General features: G+C 38.2%; 1 protein-coding gene across 4 annotated transcripts in view; it reads left to right on the top strand.

The window, feature by feature from the left end:
* arhgap32b (Rho GTPase activating protein 32b) overlaps positions 1–18892 on the top strand; it is a 119239-nt gene extending 100347 nt beyond the window's left edge. For all 4 annotated transcript variants that reach the window (XM_081390183.1, XM_081390185.1, XM_081390184.1 and 1 more), the window contains 12 exons: positions 790–939; positions 2939–3041; positions 3740–3884; positions 4426–4508; positions 4804–4911; positions 5048–5193; positions 5449–5650; positions 5789–5934; positions 6105–6179; positions 6273–7043; positions 10161–10750; positions 14594–18892. In XM_081390183.1, coding sequence (XP_081246309.1) covers positions 790–939; positions 2939–3041; positions 3740–3884; positions 4426–4508; positions 4804–4911; positions 5048–5193; positions 5449–5650; positions 5789–5934; positions 6105–6179; positions 6273–7043; positions 10161–10750; positions 14594–16828 — 4754 coding nt within the window. In that variant the 3' untranslated portion in view covers positions 16829–18892. The remainder of the gene's footprint in view (positions 1–789; positions 940–2938; positions 3042–3739; positions 3885–4425; positions 4509–4803; positions 4912–5047; positions 5194–5448; positions 5651–5788; positions 5935–6104; positions 6180–6272; positions 7044–10160; positions 10751–14593) is intronic.

The following is an 18892-nucleotide window of genomic DNA, read 5'->3' as shown; positions in this document are numbered from 1 at the left end:
CCAGTGGAATTATTTTGATGCAGTTGTGTTCCTGTTAAATCTTTGGAATTTCGTGTTTGATACTTTTCCTCTGTGGCCTCAAGAGTTTTCCTCCAAGAGTTTCACTTTTCCTCCAAGAGTTTCTCATGCAAATTCTAGGTCAGGCTGCTGATTTTTGACCACTGACAGGCAGTTACTGTCGCTGTAATGTCAACGCAAGCTGCTCTGGAGACCAAACAGCTTGAGACGTCCTTCCTGTTTCTTGGCCTCCTTCAAAAATAAAATGAAAGGAAGTATTTATTGCTTTAAGAAGACTTTCACAGATGTTCTATGTCAGCCACTCTTCAACAGGCTTTTTTCTTCCAAACCTGAGCTCAAGTTTCAATATCATGAATCATTCATAGTTGATTATATTATAATGTACTTTGGTTTCTATAACAGTTACATGGATCCGCAGGGAATTAAATTGTTTTATTTTGCTCTACCAGATGTAGAACAAACACCAAGAGATGGAGGATGTACTTGGGGGAAATAAGTAATTTTTGAGTAATTCAAGCAACACTTACAATGTAGGATTTGAGAAATTCCTTCAGTAAAGCATAATGCATAAACCCATTATTCTCACACAACCCAGTGATTTTATTTTTCATTTCATAAGATCTTGGCTCGCTCACATGGTGTGGCTGGCACTGGCATGTGTTGTTAAAATGCATTTTCTTTTTGGGGTGGTCATGTATTGTTGCGCTGCTTGTGGTATTCCCTGACATGAATATGTATTTAAATCTGTGTATTTTCTTTTGTTTCTTTCAGTGTCCAAGAAGCACGGGAAACTGATCACTTTTCTGCGCACATTCATGAAGTCCAGGCCGACCAAGCAGAAACTGAAGCAAAGAGGTATCCTCAGGGAGAGGGTGTTTGGCTGTGACCTAGGAGAGCATCTTCTCAACTCTGGCCATGATGGTGAGCTTTGTCCGTTCTGGTCCTACTCAAACTCACGGCCGTGCTCCAGACGGTGCTTGACACTAGTTTCTTTGACTCTGTGTGTGGGTGGGCTGGAAAGCATAGCTAACCCCCTCCTCTAGATTCACCCTTGGATCTGCCTGCATGGGTTGCTATGCCAATGGATTGGCTTAAAGGGGTCTAAAGGTCAGTAGAAATGGTTAGGGGGCCGTGTCTGGAGATTTCTTCCCCATTGATTCAAAGCTCCCTGGCAGCCTTCAGCATTTGCTCCATTTGTTTGACTTCAAATCCTCCCTGAGCCATTGCCTGCCCTTACAATCTAAGCCTTGTCCTTTTCAAACAGGATCCGCGCAACTTGGTGCGACTGCTCGACCATTACATTTAGAAGGGAATCAGAAACCCATCACTTTTATTAAAATGCTAAAGAATGGACATTCCTTCCCTGAGGATGCAAGTGTCCTCAAACTGGAAATTCCAGGAATTCTTTAAAAATGTGTTCTGCTACAAAAGGTCACTCATTGAATTGGGTTATATAGATGATAATGTTTAGGTTTACTACCTAGATCTGAAGCTTTCACTGCCCTCTCCCATCCACGAGCACACACAGCTTTAAAGTGTTTGTAAAACAGTTAATGGCAGACTGTGTACTCTTCGTCTCAGACACTCTGATCTCAGAGGAAAGTGAGACGACTTGGCCAAACACTTTGTTCAAGAAGTGAGTCATTAGTATGGATCAGTCATACTAACGTAAAGCTCTGCAGACCTCCCTGCAATGCACTTAAACATTTTAATCACATTTTTTCCCTTTTTCAGTTGGTGCCATTAGGATGTTTGCCACTGATGTAACGTGCAGAATTTTTTGAAAGGGCTCAAAAAATATGCTGGCCGAATTAAGCCATTAGTTTTGTTGTTTGCAGATATTAGTCTTTTTATGCAACAAACACTACCATTCATAAGTATGGATTAGTAAAATATTTTTTTAAAGAAATTAATCCTTTTATTTAGAAAGGACACATTACATTGATCGAAAGTGGCAATAAATACATTTATAATGTAACAAAACAATGTATTTTTTCAAAATATTTTCTTTTGAGCGTTCTGTTCTGTTCAAATTTGATGATAAGAAATGTTTCTTGAGCACCAAATCAGCGTATTAGAATGATTTCATATGACTGAACTTTTGGAATGTATTACATTTTAAATATAATGAGTTATTTGCATAGACAACTGGAAATTATACAGCTATAATTTAACTCCATCACAGTTAAAAATTCATAAAAACAAACATAAAAAGTTGTGATCACAAGCCATTCACAATTTTCACAATTTTTCTGTGTTTGCCAGCTAGACAACTTTAGCTTAGTGGCATATTTAAATCAGGAGACTAAATGTTTGTGCACAAGGCATAAAAATGCATGTACATGATCAATAAACATAAAACACACTGACAATGTATTACTGGCCTTATAAGGCCAAGTGACAGCTCCATCAACTGTCCTGAAACACACTCACACTCACAATGGCCCCAGGTCATCCTTATTGTGAAGCGCTGAATGATTTTGGGGATGGCTTAGAGACAGAATTTTCTTGCATTTTTAAGGATTTTGTGCTTCAGACTGCTATGTCAGGAATGAAGATGAACAGCAGCCTCTGAAAGCCTTGGAATCGCTCATCTGTCGGATAAACTTTGTCAAGACTAGAGGCCAGTCAGGGTTGTCTGTGACTATGATTCCTCTGGGTGAAATATTGCAAGGTCGCATTGGAGGTCTGGAGTTTGTCTAATGCCACTGGAGCAAATGTGAACCTATTACCTCTGCTTAAATAGGAGAGCACAGATTTGTTATCTGACAATTGGGCCTGTGCTACGGCTTATTTATAGTTTACAAAATCGAAGATTTGCTGCACAGAATCTAGCATTCTATTCTATTGGCATTTTGACAAGCCTCTCACATTATGTGCCAAAAAGGATGCTTCAATAACATTTTGTCTAAACCTCTAGTCCCTCAGGTACTCAAGAGCTGCACTGAGTTCATTGAGAAGCATGGAGTGGTTGATGGAATGTACCGTCTCTCTGGGATTGCCTCCAACATTCAGAAGCTGCGGTGAGACATAAACATACTTCCCTAATTTCAAGTAGCAGAGATAGGGATTTATCACACTGCTTGAGAAACTCTGAATGCAATGGCTGAACATTAAGCTGTTGGTAATTACATTTTGTAATGGGAATGTTTGTATTCTCAAATACAGCAGGAAATGAGTGGACTCAGAGAGAGATTAGATGGGGTTTATTACCACGTCCAGGAAAGTTGACTTGTTCACTTGGCCAGTTAACACGTTTTTCCTCCCGTGTTTCTAAATGTACTTTTTAAATTTAAAGTTAATGTTACATTACCTTTCCAAAGTTGGGGTTTGGTAAAAAATGTTTTGCATGTTTTTGATAGAAGTCACTTATGGTAAGCATAAGTGACTTCTTTCAAAAACATGCAAAACATTTTTGTCCTGCAGTGCATTAATTTGTTTAAAAATACAGTAAAAAGAGTAATATTGTGAAATAATTTATACAGTTTAAAATAGGCTAACTGTTTACTAGTTTTATATATTTTAAAATATTTTTTCAGGATTCTTTGATGAATGAAGTTGAAACATTATAAATGCCTTTACTGCCATTTTTTGACCCCAAACTTTGGTGTATTAGTATATTTAACTATATACTATATTTGCTATTTACTACTACTATATTACAATTTTATGTGCATTAACCTTCTCTCACTCACTCTCTCTCTCATTCTCTCTTTTTTAGGCATGAATTTGACTCTGAACAGATCCCAGATCTGACAAAAGATGTTTACATTCAGGACATACACTGTGTGGGCTCCCTATGCAAGCTTTACTTTCGAGAGCTTCCCAACCCACTTCTCACCTACCAGCTGTATGAGAAATTCTCGGTAAGTGTTTATCCTAGAACGACAGGCCTTTAAAGAGCCTTTTCTCAGACATACACTCTTTGTCATACAAATAGCTACAGCTGAGAGCACCTATTATACTAGAACAACCATGATATCATAACCTTTTTAGTTCTTGGTCTGATAAACTGGCAAAACAGTGCTGTAGTCATTGAAGGCTTGATACTATTTGTTCTAGTGATTGCTTTTAACGAGCTAAATGAATGGTTTGTTTCTTAGGGCCCTGCTCCTTAGAGCCCAGAGCCCCTCACAAGGAGTTCAGCTCCATTCCAAACACAGTACTGACATTTACAGCATCTCGTGATAAGTCACTGCAAATGAAAAAAAAAAAGGGCAGAGTAAAGACTGCATAAATGTTTTCTGGTTGCTATGGAAGCAGTAAAACTATAATGCACAGGAAATGGGACTGACCATGTGCTCTTCACTCTGCAATACAGTGTGAACATGGGTTTAAATATTTTTGTTGGTTTGAGCTGCTCTAGATGCAGTGACCCTGATTTACACCCGCTCTTCTCCTTTTTAGGAGGCTGTGTCAGCAGCCACTGATGAGGAGAGGCTGATCAAAATACATGATGTCATTCAGCAGCTGCCGCCCCCACATTATAGGTTTGTAAATGACCACAGTGCCCTCTGTTGGTTGCCAGAGGATTTGCAGTTCTCTTCAAAAGCCAAATTTTTCAAATGTTAGAGCTTTTTAATAATCTACTGCATTAAGCGTACTGATTATATTACAAATGCAGTTCAAGTACGTCTATGACTGAGGAAAATGTAGGCTGTTATTACAACATTGCTCACGTAAATGAGTTTGCTCCTGAATCGAGTGCATAATACTAATTTTAGTTAGTGTCTGATTTTAATGCATCAGTAGGTTTAATGTTTTGTATTTATATTTCTCTTGTAGGACCCTTGAGTTTCTTATGAGGCATCTTTCCCACTTAGCAACCTTCAGCTATGTAACAAACATGCATACAAAGAATTTGGCCATTGTTTGGGCCCCAAACTTACTGAGGTACGATCTCTTCATGATGCAACGGTTTTCATACAATGTGAAAACAGATATACTTCTTGATACAATTTTTAAAACTATAAATATAAAAAACGTACTATTTGTAACTAATATTTTATTTTTATTCTAAACTAAAAAGGTCAAAACAAATAGAATCTGCTTGCTTCAGCGGAACAGCTGCCTTTATGGAGGTCCGGATTCAGTCGGTTGTGGTGGAGTTCATCCTCAACCATGTGGATGTTCTCTTCAGCCCCAAACTGAGCTCACTCATACGAGAGGGAACAGGTATGGACACAAACAGATTTTAACGGATTATGAAGATGAAATACTCAAGGCACTGAAGTCAAGTAAAAAGCCTTTAATTTGCTGGGCTAAATCATTAAAAACTGTTAAAAGTGTAGATCTACATGTTTTGGCTGCACAGCCTTCTTCAGGATACATATCAATTGTCCAAAAAAGTATTTTGTTTAAACTGCTTTTGTTTATTTTTTTATTTTTTGAATTGCTACATTTTCATTACAAATGTCTTTGTCTTCTTAGGACACAATTCTTTGTCTCGGCCTAAATCTTTGCTGGTACCCTCTCCATCCACAAAGCTGCTTACACTAGAAGAGGCACAGGCACGTACCCAGGCCCAGATCAACTCGCCCATCACTGCAGACAGCAAGTACATAGAGGTGGGAGAGGGTCCTGCAGCCTTACAGGGAAAATTCCACACAGTCATTGAATTCCCCACTGAGAGGTATGATTTAAGATTTAAATAATAATGAGATTTAAAATCTACAACCATGTCAGTGTTTCTGTTGTCATAAAGAGACCAACTGAGTGCCTGTTATTCTCATAGAGATACATTTTGAGCCTCTTATCATTTGTTACCTAGGAAAAGGCAGCCCATAAAGTCTAAAAAGTCTCCAGTCGGCAGTTGGCGGTCTTTTTTCAACTTGGGCAAGTCTTCCTCGATGTCTAAACGCAAACTACACCGCAATCCCAGTGAACCAAATGAACTCAAGGCCATGGCATTGGCTGGTTAGTATTGTGCCATTTTCTCATTTCAGAATGTCAGATGGTCATTATCACAATATAAACCCAGTGGTTAATCAGGTCTTACATCATGCCAAAGGGGTTCATTTTGTGGTAATGTCATGTAAAAGCAATTTGTATTAACCCTTTGTTCCCACTTTATTTTCACTGTTCAGGAGGAAGAGGAGACACCAGTACTCTTCGGTCTGCCAAAAGTGAGGAATCTCTCACCTCTCTGCATAACGTTGAAGGTAACAGAATTCTAAATCTCAAAAAATGCTCAGAATAAACTTTTAAATCAACCATTGTGAAATGACGACTTTTCTTCTTTTCCTTTAACACAGGAGAGTCTAAGGTTTACAGGCCACGCAGACCTCGCTCCAGCAGTGATGCTCTCTCTGCTTCTTTCAATGGTGACCTGCTGGATAGCAGGCAACACTGTAACTCGTATGACAACCTGGACCAAGGGGACAGTGATGGGGATGATGGTCCAATTTGTGTGCCTGCTCTCATCTCCCCACCCCGTTCCGCTGATGATGTGGACCTGAGCCCCCCTGACATTGGCATGGCCTCTTTAGATTTTGACCCCATGTCTTTTCAGTGTAGCCTTCCTCTGGCAGAGACTTCCATTTTGTCACTTGACGTAGATGCAAACAGTCTAAAGAGGAGTCAGGGCAGTGGCAGTGGCTCAGAGCCAGTCTCGCCAGTAAGAGCTAAAGTTGCAAGCTTTTCTTTGTCTCCAGTCCACAGTCCAGCCTTAAAGGATAGAAATAAACTGCCCCCTGCATCTGTCTCAGAGAAAACTCCTCTTCAGTCAATTGAGAGCAGTGAGAGTTCAGCTGTAATGGCTCCTCTAAGCATCTCTGAATCAGCTGCCTCCATTCTAAGAAAAGGACCAGAGAGAACTGTGCTTCAGCCCTCTTCCCCTCCATCTTCTCTCGTCTCTCCTGCAAAATTGAGCTCTCTGTCAAAAACCACTGATCTGCCCCTGAGTGAAGCCATTCAACAAGAGCTTCTTTCTAAAGCTGCAACCTTTGAGAGTAAAGAAAGTAAAGACATATCAAGCATTGACTGTTCACAGACACCACTGGTCACCTGCTCTCAAGAGCAGCCAGGTAAGCTGAACTAAAACACAGAGATACGATAGCTTAAATTTATATTGTTTCTTGAGTCATTGACTTTTTTTTTTGTCCTAAATTACTTAAATACGCCTCTATGATAAGCATGTTTTTTAAATGTCAGGGTCATACAGCTGTTTCGCAATCATAATGAAGAATACTGCCTCATTTAAAAGACTGAAATTCATGAAAAGAAAACTTAAACATTTTGACAACCTTTTATTGTTTCTCTCATATAAGCCAATTTTATATATATAAAAAAAAAAGTCCTCCAAATCAAAGTCATGTGGTGTGACATGCAGGAAAAAAACACAAAACAGGAAATTGTCATAGAGAGGACCCCTGCAACTCATAACTGTGTATCAAGAATATCAGATACCAGAATACCCGATCCATAAGTCTTATACAATTTCATGTCAAAGCAAAGTTGTAATGTTTTGGTGTGACTCCCCAAAAATGTAATGATATTTTTGAATGTAATAATTTATATATTTCGTGTGTGTGAGTGTGTGTGTATATATATATATATATATATATATATATATATATATATATATAATAGTATATTATATATATAGTATATATATGAAGAGTTCAGATGCAAAAACCTCTAAGTGCCATATGAAATTTTCTTCTAGGATGATCATTTTTATCAAGCTTGTATATTTAAGTTCAATAATTTCACTTAAATGGCAATTAATAGGTAATTTTCATTGCCATTTAAGTGAAATTACTGATCTTAAATATACGAGCTTCATAAAAATGATCATTCTAGGAGGAAATTTCAGATGACATTTAGAGGTTTTTGCATCTGAACTCTTCATATATATATATGTGTGTGTGCTGTCAAAATTAATGCGTTAACATCCTCAGTTTAACATGTTAAAAATATTTAACGCAATTAATGCAGCATCCGTTTTTTTTTCCTGTCATTCTTTGGCTAGCGTTACAATATGATCACGCTCTTATTCATGCAAATGCTTTTAAACCACGCACAGAAAGCATCTTCAGATAGCACTCGAACGGACAAAAACACATAAAATTATGCCAAAATGACAGTTTTGTCCAATATCCTCGCAAGCACAGTTAAATGAAGTCTAAAATGAACTTAAGTTGTGAGTTGTGAGAAAATGGGATGCATGTCAGATCTGCGTGATGTGCAGCAGCGGCAGGTCTTAAAGTGACAGCAGCCCAAAAAACTGCTACTGTGATGTCTGTCATTAATGTTAATCAAAGAACAAAGAAAAAGAGAAAATCACTCACTGCTCTTCACTGAATAACATGTGGAGCTTTGATAGGGATTAATCTATATTTAGTTTATGATTTATGTAGTGAAGACTGTAGTGTTTGATAACTTTATTCAGTTCTGTATATATCCTACCTGTTAGACCTACCTAAAAATCTTAAAGCACTGTTTACAAGGAAACCGAGGGAAAACAATAACTTTTTGTGCATTTTGACCGGGCAAGTAAAAATCTGAACCGATTTGACTGGGCCAATAGAAAAAATGTATCCCTGATATATTAAAGGGCACAGGTAAATGTGACATTATAATGTGACCATTATAATGGGTTTATGTGAAGATTGTTTTAAGTTCACTTAAATTAAGTTGTTTTATTATTTAAAAGCCTAATACATGTTAAAAATGAATAGCTTTTAATTATACTGTAATTATGAATGGCTATAATGAATGGCTAAAATTGAGAAAAAAGAAATCAGTAGCAGTATTGGTATCGGTGATGCCTTTCATAAATAGATGCCATTAAACAAATATAGGCTACTGTTTTTGTTTCTACATTAATTTGGAGATTACATGTGAAATTATTACAATATAAAAATATATTAACTTTAATTTTTTAAAGTTTTTTTTTTTTTTTTTATCGATTTGACAGCACTAATATATTAGGGCTGTGGTCAGAATATCGATACAACCATACATCGTCATTAACTCCTGACGATGCGCGTATTGATACAGCAGCTGCCGTATCGATTCTGCTGGCTTTTGAATGTAGCTAATTATCTTGTGACGTCAATTGGCACCAATTTTAGCAACCCGAGCAGCAGCACGAGACATTCAAAATGGATAAGAGGATTTTGCCACTGCCGACAAAAGTAAAATAAAAAATATGGGAGAATTTGGGGTTTTACACTAAACTGGAGAGTCATACATTAGTGAGTCATACGATATGCAAGAACTGCAAAACAAAAGTTAAGTACTCCGACAACACGAAGAGCTTCTCTCTGCATATGGCAAGACATCATCCAGACCAGCCAGCCCTGTTCGTAGCAGGTAGCAGCACACACTTGTCATCTCAGAAGCAGCCAAAGTTGCCTGATGCTTTAATCTCAAAACTCCCACCCACGTTTTAGTGCTCTCAAAAGATTACAAATGCATTAATGCGCTTCATATGTCAGGATTTACAGCCATACAGCGTTGTCGAGAATAACGGCTTCAGACAATTGACACTATAATTGTCATTTCAGTTATTGAGGCAGAGACTTTAAAAGCAGGAGGCAGAGACTTTAAAAGCAGAAGGAAGAGCCATTCTAACCTTTTTAGCACAGGACCTAACCTTTCTTATTTCATTTAACTCATCTTTTTTTTTTTATGACAAATACAAAATAGTTTTTCAGTTATCACAACTGTTATAACACTGGTTATTCAATAAACAGATATTACTGTTACTAAACTCTGCTCAAAAGAAATTTAAATTCCAAATTGATCCATATCGTATCATAGCTTTAGTATTGCGATGCATATCGTGGCATTGTTGGTGATACACAGCCCTTATATATATATATATATATATATATATATATATATATATATATATATATATATCGTATGTATATATATACACTAACATGTCATTGACCCTGATGCTACTGTGAAATGATCCTCTAAGGTACACTGTTTAAATTTCATAAGATAATTATTTGATTTTTCAGGTTTAGTTCACCAGGCTTTTACCAGTAACGCTTTGCATGATTGCCCTCAATGTAGAGAAATCTGTCCACAATCTGTAGAAATTTAACATTTCCCCTCTCTTACCTTTCTCGTGAACATTAGCCTGCCTGCCTTGTTTGAGTTCCCTCTGTTTTGTCCATCCATAGGAGCCGTAGTTCTGGACTCACCAAAGGGCAATGTCCCTGTCAGCTCTGTGTCCCTCATCCCTCCCCCTCCCCCACCAAAGAACGCTGCCCGCATGCTTGCACTAGCTCTAGCTGAATCTGCCCAGCAGGCCTCCATTCTGTCTCAGAGGCAATCCTCTGGACCCCCTACACCAGTGTCCCCTCTTAAGCCACAAGAGTTACTGGACACCCTGGACTGGCCTCCTGCTCCTTCCTTGTTATCACAGCCATCCCTGGAGGAAGCTGCAGTCTCAAAGATATCTTCTCCTACGTCTTCACCACCATCCACCCCACCTGAAAAACTAACTCACTCAGTTAGTCTTCACCTTAACACAGCTGATAGTGGGAAGCCATCTAGCATTTCCTGCAACAACCAGGATGTTGTCTCACCAGAGAGCCCAAGCCAGAATGCTATGCCTTCTAGTCAATCTTCTCAAGTTTCTCAGACACAAAAAAGCCCAGAGAGGCAGCAGCCTGCTGTGGGCCAGACCCCTGTGAGCACAGCCAAAACCACAAGCATCACACCAACTATCAGCAGCAAGGATACTGTCATTCAACAACCCAGCTCTGAGGTAAGTAGTGGCACATGCAGGGATGTCAGTCGCACTAGTACTTAGATGCCAAGGCTAAACGTTACATTGTTATAAATATTCATTAGGGCTGCACAATATTGAAGAAAAATGTGATATCCTATAACTTGTTAAATAACGGAATATTCGATATGTTAATGGTTTAAGTTTGTAAAACAAATTATTTCAATATATTTAAAAACTAAAAATGATATAACCAGCATACATGTTTCACATTCTTTTTGTGAAAAGAGAGCATCTCTACAACTTCTAAAAGTGAACTGCAGTTTTTCACTTTAGCACTAGCTACATAAAAACTAGGGCTGTCACTAACGATTATTTTGCGATTACTAGAGTAATCAGATATTTTTTGTGGTAATAAAAATAGACCTAAGCAAAGACCTAAGCCTTTAAAATGACCTAAAGTACATATATATAAATGAGGCAATAATATTTGGTTCAAATAAAGTATCAAAAGCAAGCAATTATATGGTTTTATAGAACAACACTGTTAGCATACATGATATACATAATATAAGCAATCATAATATTTACATTATGTATTATAACAAATGCCTGCAGAGGGCGCCAATGGCCAGGTGATTATTGCTACACACAAAACATGATAAAATCCTTGTTTAATATTGGCCAAACAACATTTAATTCAAATGTTCACTTAATCTTTAATATTTGGCCACTTATTTACGATAGAAATGTTACAGCCACTGTAACCTCTTAAACAGGAATATGTGGACATCAAAACATGCAAACTCAGAGCAAGGATTTAAACTTCTATTTGGAAATTGCAATGAACAACAGTTCGCATATTTGAAAACATGAATGATTGTGTGTGTGTATGTATGTATGTATGTATATATTATATATATATATATATATATATATATATATATATATATATATATATATATATATAATTTATGTAAATGTATATGTGTATATGTATATATATGTGTGTATATGTATACATAAATAATTTTTATTTAACACAAAAATATTTTTTTGATATATTTAAGGTAGGAAATTTACAAAATATCTTCATGGAACATGATCTTTACTTAATATCCTAAGTATTTTTTGCATTGATAATTGATAATTGAAATTGATCATTTTGACACATACAATGTATTATTGGCTATTGCCACAATATACCTGTGCACCTTATGACTGGTTTTGTGGTCCAGGGTCATATACCCTCAGGGCATATATTTATTTGATTGAATCGCGGCCTATGTGAATTGACAATAGCACTATGCTATACTATGGTTTTTAAATGGTTTTAATACATTGTGCAGCCTTAGAAAACGGTCTAATAATGTGGTTCATGGATTCTCGTCCTTGGAATATGTCACTTCTGGTATTTTGCCGGTTACCCAGCAAGGGTAAATTGCAATCGAGGATTTTTTTAAATCGAGTACTCTAATTTAATTGAGGAATTGTGACAGCCCTAATAAAAAGTTAGTGTCATTTTAACATAAGTGTAAACCATGGGTATTTAGGATTTCAGGTAGGCCTACATTAGATTGATTTAAGAGAAATTGAATAATCAGATTTAAAAATAAAACACTGCTTAGTCGTCACTGTATTTAATTGATTCTTATTAAAGCTACAGAAGTTATTCCGTCAAGAGCAGTATGTGATTTTTCTCTTTGTCTTTTGTTTTTTGATTAATATTAAGCACACAGACTGAAGCAGGTTTATTAGGCTGCTGTCACTTTAAGAGCTGCACAGATCCAATATATTGTTACACACGCGCTTGCTTTCTCAACTATTTACTCCACTTAAGACATAGCTGACTGTGTTTACATGAATACTTACTAAGACGGGCATTTTGACATAATTTTGTGTGTATATGGCCATATACGCTGCAGAAGAGAACTGAAATCAGGATTACGCAAGAGACAGCTTCCTGTGCGCGTGAGTAGGCCCTACTTCGCTTATTGCGCCTAATAACATTAAGCCTATCACATGTATGTAACAGTCATGTGTCCAGTCTACTCTGTGCTGTCTGCGTTGACCTAAAACTTAGACTTTTTGTAATCTTTTGACGTATAAAATCATTCAGTTATCGTAAGCCATTGCGATATGCATATCTCAATATGTACACTTGTGATATTGCTATCATTTCAATATATTGTGCAGCCCTTATATTGATCATCCAGGTCTTTACCATTGTAAGTTCAAATTTCGAAAAGCATGTTATTAACCCTCTCGGGTCTGAGGTGTTTTCTGGGCCCTGGAGGTGTTCTGACATGCTCTGATATTTGTGCTTATTTCTGTTACTTGTAACATTTTCATGGCTAAAGTCTGATTACACTGTATTCAGCACAAACTCTGTTACAATAATATGTGAGCAGCATCTGTGTAAAAGTTTGTAGTTTTGAGAAAATTAAGTTTGTGTGGTTTGTAGGGGGGGAAAATAAAGTCTCTGAAATAAGGCCATAAAACCCATACTGAATATTTGTTCACAAGACTTTTGAAAATTGTATCATGTAGCATAGAATTTTAGCTTCAAAACGATGTAAAAAAAAAAAAAAATCCTTCCCAGTGCCCACTCATTCACACAAAACAATATATTGATTTAAAATTTGTAAGACATGTTTTGTGTAAGAAAGCTGTTTTGTTATTGTTAGCACATTATAAACATCTACGTTTAAGCAGATATCCACGAACATAGTATTTAACAGTAAACACTGGTCTAAACATTCTAATTATTCATCATGTTAGTGTAAACACTCATACTAGCCTACTTTTATATCATGCTGTGTTTTATATTATAGAGCATAGAAACATCCTTGTGTCATGCATGTATATTTATTTAGCATTGAAAGGTTGCCTACCTGAGTTCATATTTCAACATGTTTCCATTGATTTCATACATTTTAGTCTGGCAACAGTTCAACTAGTACAATGTGAAGTTTATGCAACAATAATACGCTAATATAATAGAGAATACATTTCTTACCTTAAAAATCGTTCTTATTTTAAAATCGCGTTCTTATTCTTCTGCGGTAAATCCAAAGTAAACTCACAGTGTGTCTTCCAAACTCAATGAAAAGCAGAGGAATGATGACATTTGATGCTTTGTTTTGAGGTGATGGGGGCGTTTACAGATTCGCGTTCCTTCACGTGGACTATTAGCATGTGAATCGCTTGTGCGCGCGTGGGTGTGGTCACATTACGGATAATGAGCAGACGCTTGAGAAACTGTACCTCTCGTTGGTTTCATACAGATTACTTAAACAGAGAATATTTGCTCTTATATTACTATTAAAAATACACTTCAAGCTTTTCAGAATGGACTTCACACTGAGACGGTAGAACGTGCATCATTTATTTTCTTTATTTTACGAAAGCACAACATTTTGTTTTTATCGTGAGTGTACACAATTCGAAACTATTAAATGTCTACTTTTATTTATGTATAACACTTATCTGTATGACAAAAATCGATGGAGTTATTTGAGTCTCTTTCGCACTGATAAGAAAAAAAGCGAGGTGGTTGACCCCTGGGGGTTAAGCATTATTGCTGTTTGTCTGCTAAGAAAAACATCAAGAACCATGTGTGGAAGTATGTTGGATCAAGGGATGTTGTTTTTAATATAGTTTTTTAGTATTTATGTGAACTTTGACTACTTTTTTTTTTTTTGAGGGGGGGGGGTATGTTGTATGACATTTCAGATTTGTCATATTGTATCAAAATTGTTATCAAGAATAATTCAATCATTAATCTGGTATTGTTATCAGTAACAAAATTTACAGCACATGTAAATATCAAAGGAAAATATGTAAGATATCTAACAGTGTTTGTTTGGGTTTAATCCTTAGATCCGTATGACTGAAACGCTCCTGCCACTGAAATCCACAAAGGCCGCAGATCAACTGGTCGCAATTCTTCAGCCTCAGCCTCAAATACAGATTCAACCTAATGCCTCGTTTCGGTCTCAACCCCAAGTTCAGCCTCATTCTCAGTCACAAGCACAGCCTCAATTTCAGCCCAGATCGCAGCCCAATGCTAGAGTTGCGCCAACCCCGGCAGCACCTCTTGATCCTGTGGAAAAACCATGGGAAGCCATAAAGCCTGTCCATCCGAAGGGAGATGGCGCTCCTCAACACCACACTCAGGGAGTGACACCGCCAACACCCCCTGTTCGCTCGATTGAAAGTAAACTAGCAATGGCGGCTCTCTGCAACACTGAGGCAGCAAACCCCGCCAACTTTCATGCCATCTTAGAGACATCCATGAGGGGCTCAGTGGAGGAGACTCCCCCACAATCTCATCCACCTCACCACAGGTCTTCCACTCATCAATCAGGTTATATTTACCACTCAAAAGGGGAGGCAGCCCTATTGGAGCCCACCGCAGAGGCATATTACCATCAGCGGGTAACCACTTCTGGTCAGGCTACAATAGGGTACCATTACCGGCCAGAGAGTGTCCCACCTCACGTTTCTTACGTGTCGAAATCGGAGCCACAGATTTCTTATAGAGGCCACGGTGATGGGCGATACAATACGATTGGACCCAGGTCTTACCACCAGTCCATCAAATCTCGTGGCACACCGAGAGGTGAGTACGTTTCTCCAAGTTCAGTGCACCACTCCCATGGCTACAGCCAAGTAGATGGACCTACCGTGTACCCAACAATTCGCAGGGTCCACTCCCTACATGTGCCCCCCACGGCTATCCGCTCAATGCCAGTCAACAGAACTGAGGTTCCACCAGATGATGAGTTATTTTACTATCAGCGCCCAGTCTACCACTGCAAGTCTCACCAACCGCCCTCTCAAGCTGATTATCATGTCACACAACTGCAGCCTTACTTTGAGAATGGAAGAGTTCAGTACCGCTACAGCCCCTACTCTGGTTCTCATGTTCTGGATGCCCCTTTCTACGATGTGGACCATTACGGTACGATCCGTTTACGGCATGTCCATTCCTTCAGTGGTCGGGACAGTGCCCCTCTCCTTCGATCTGGAGCCAAATCTGGAGGCTACCACTACCTTTCACGTCATTTCATTCCTTTGAAGGAGCAGCATAGCTTCGTAAGCAGGGACATGCCACCTTACGGTGGTTCAAAGGGAAATATTTACTTTGCGTGGGACCCAGAGGAAGCAGAGAGGCTTCGCATACACTCTATCCGCAGGGAAAGCAGAGCTAGGCAAAAGGTGAAGGGTTCTATTATGTCTCAGTATGACAATGTGGCGCCCTACATGCCAGTGGATATAGACATGTTACACTTGCGCAGCAAATCAGATCCTGGCAAAACTGTATTGATGACCACCGAAAGCAAGGAGCCGAGATACAATATTGTTCCTGGATCTCAGCATGCTCCCAGGCACTTGATCTCCGATCCAGATGTCCTGTTGTATATGGAAACAGAGAAGCACTGCCACGGAAATGGAATGGGGGACAAAACCGCCAAACAAGGCAGCTCCAGGACCTACTCATCCATCCATTCACATCAATCGCAACTTCCACCACGAAGTCTGCAGCACTTACCAGAGGGTAGCCATCTTGACCCAAAGTTTGAGCCAGGGGAAAAGCAACTGAGCAGTAAACATTGGCAGGAACACTCGGAGAGCAGGAGTGCCCAGCCTCGTTACGAAAGGTCTGATTTGGATCGCCACATATGCAGGGTTAAAGCCACAAGCAGCGCCAGTGAAGATGAGCAAGCAGTTCCTGTGAAGCCAGCTCCTCCACCCAAGCCTGAGAGATCCCATAGTGTTAGAGAGCGGCAGCATTACAACCTGTCTAGTCTTCCCACACATTTACCAGACAATTCAGATGGAGACCACAGTGGATCCTACTCCCATCAGTCACAGGGGCAAAGACAAGGCACTGTTACTTCACAGTCACACTACGACAACCTGGATGACTACCATCCGGTACCTCCGTCCCAAACCTCACTAGCTAATCGGAGTGGTTCTAGCTCCTATCATAGCCCTGGTTTCTCAACTCCACACAGTAACCGTGCATACTCCACAGCCTTAGGACAGGGCGCCTTCATACAAGCTGAGCTTTCAGTGCAAAGGCCAGAGACGGAGATAAATGCAGAATGAACCAGCATTTAATGACAAATGGGTTAGATTTGGAACATTATTGTTGGAGCCAATAATAATTATAATAATTCGGCAGCCTCTGCGGGACAGTGGACTGCCGCCTGACTGTTTACATTCAGTTTAATTTTTTTTAAATGTACAAAGAAATGTTAAAGACTTTTTACTGAACTGAATGTACCATAATTTTGGTTGTTTAAACATGGAGATATAACTTGTTATATACTGTAGATACTCTGCGATATTGACAAATGGTACATAAATCATAACCAGATGTATATCTGAAATGATGTATATCTGAAAAGTACTACTGGATATAAGGGATTATTTAGCTCTGTGTTATTTCTTTGAAAAGGTCTGGGATGGGGTATAAATGAAGTGTAAAGGTTTGCATTTTAGAAATGCATGTAATCTATCTTTTACAGAACAGTTCTGTGTACCTTATTGTGTACTTTCTGGATGTTACAGTAACAGTGGAAAGGAACCCCTGTTTAAGTCAGCCTACCTTAATTTTACACTCAGTTTACACAACTAGGTGGTACATGAAATTCTTAATTTTCTGCCTTCAGGTTGGAGGCCCAAAATGTGCATTTTTCATTTTGTCCAAACTGTGCCATTACTATTATGTATGATAGGGTTTAATCACAAGCAACTGGATTTCTTTCTTCATTTGAAAACTTGACCAGGTTTGACTGAACTATGTTGGATAGGTTGCTCTTTGTTGTTTGAGGGACCAAACAATGAATGCGGATTTGATTGCAGAAGTATTCATGAAGGTGTTGGAGAATGACTGAAAGTGAAGTGACTCAGACACATTTCTCTCCCCTTTCAGAGAAATGTTATTGAAAGGGAGCTTTTGATACATTAAGTGATTAAAATATGTATCTGACTGATTTAAGACCAGTGCCATACTTACATTTTTGTAACAAACTGTATTACTAAATTTTACATAGATCCATAACTTTTCTTCTGTAAGGGGAACCACTTACCTGAAAACTCATTCATTTAAGTCTGCTTTACTTTGTGCGTTTACAATGAGGACAATGTACAATGCTCTCAGAATGATTCTGTCAGATGGAGATAAACCTATATTTTAGTAATTTAAAAGGACAGTTTATGATCAGTGGACCCAGTTTTGTTCTTTTGCTAAGTCATTGCATGTTACCGTTCTGTCAGACAGTAATTATTATTATTGCGTAGCGATAACTTTAAAATTCATGTTTGAGTATTCAAGTGAGCCCAAGCTCGCAATGGCATAATTTGTATGTTTGTGGTTGATTCCCTGATAACATGTTTTTGTGTTTTGGCAAGTCTTATGAAGTTCATTCTTATTTTGCCGGCATTTTTATGATTGACAGTTAATATGCTGTGTTTTCTCGTTTTTTGTTTTTGTTTGTTTTAGACTGTGAAAAAAAAAATGGTTGGGTGGCTAGTGTGCAAAAAAATAAAGGCATTCATATGTAACCTCTATTTTATGGGACCAAACTGAAATTTTAATGCAGCATCTCCATGCCTGCATTCTCCTCATGAGGACTTGACCCTAAACATTAGCATTAAAGCCTCATGGCCTAATTTAATCAAGCTTTTATTGCCCTGCAGTCTGATTTCTTTTGGCCTCGATGACATTTAGTCTTTGAATGCACATTTTTGGGGAATATTTTATGTTCAAGTATAGATTACAAATAAATAAACTTTACCATTTTTCTCTGTAACAAATACTTCATACAACATAAATCTGTAATATAATACAGCTACAGTCTTGATTTAATTTGGCTGCGAAATGGATTGTTGTATAAAAAATCTCAATCAAGATTGCATTTGATATGTTAATCTCAAGCCATTGTACTGTAACTCTATAGCTATTTGGTCGTATTCCCCCAAACCTATACACATCTGCCTAAGGACCCACCTAGCTGAACACATATTTCTGTAATACCAAGAAAGTATTATACATGTTGGCAATGACTGAAACAATATGCTCTTAGTTAGCCATGGTTCAAATATATTTGTGATAACACTTGGAGAATTTCAGTGTCACCTTTTGAACCCAAATAAAATTAAGCTTAG

The sequence above is a fragment of the Scardinius erythrophthalmus genome (assembly GCF_964197995.2).
Source record: "Scardinius erythrophthalmus genome assembly, chromosome: 17".
Taxonomy (NCBI): Eukaryota; Metazoa; Chordata; class Actinopteri; order Cypriniformes; family Leuciscidae; genus Scardinius; species Scardinius erythrophthalmus.
Note: the sequence above shows the minus strand (reverse complement) of the source record. Positions and strands in the feature narration are given on the sequence as shown.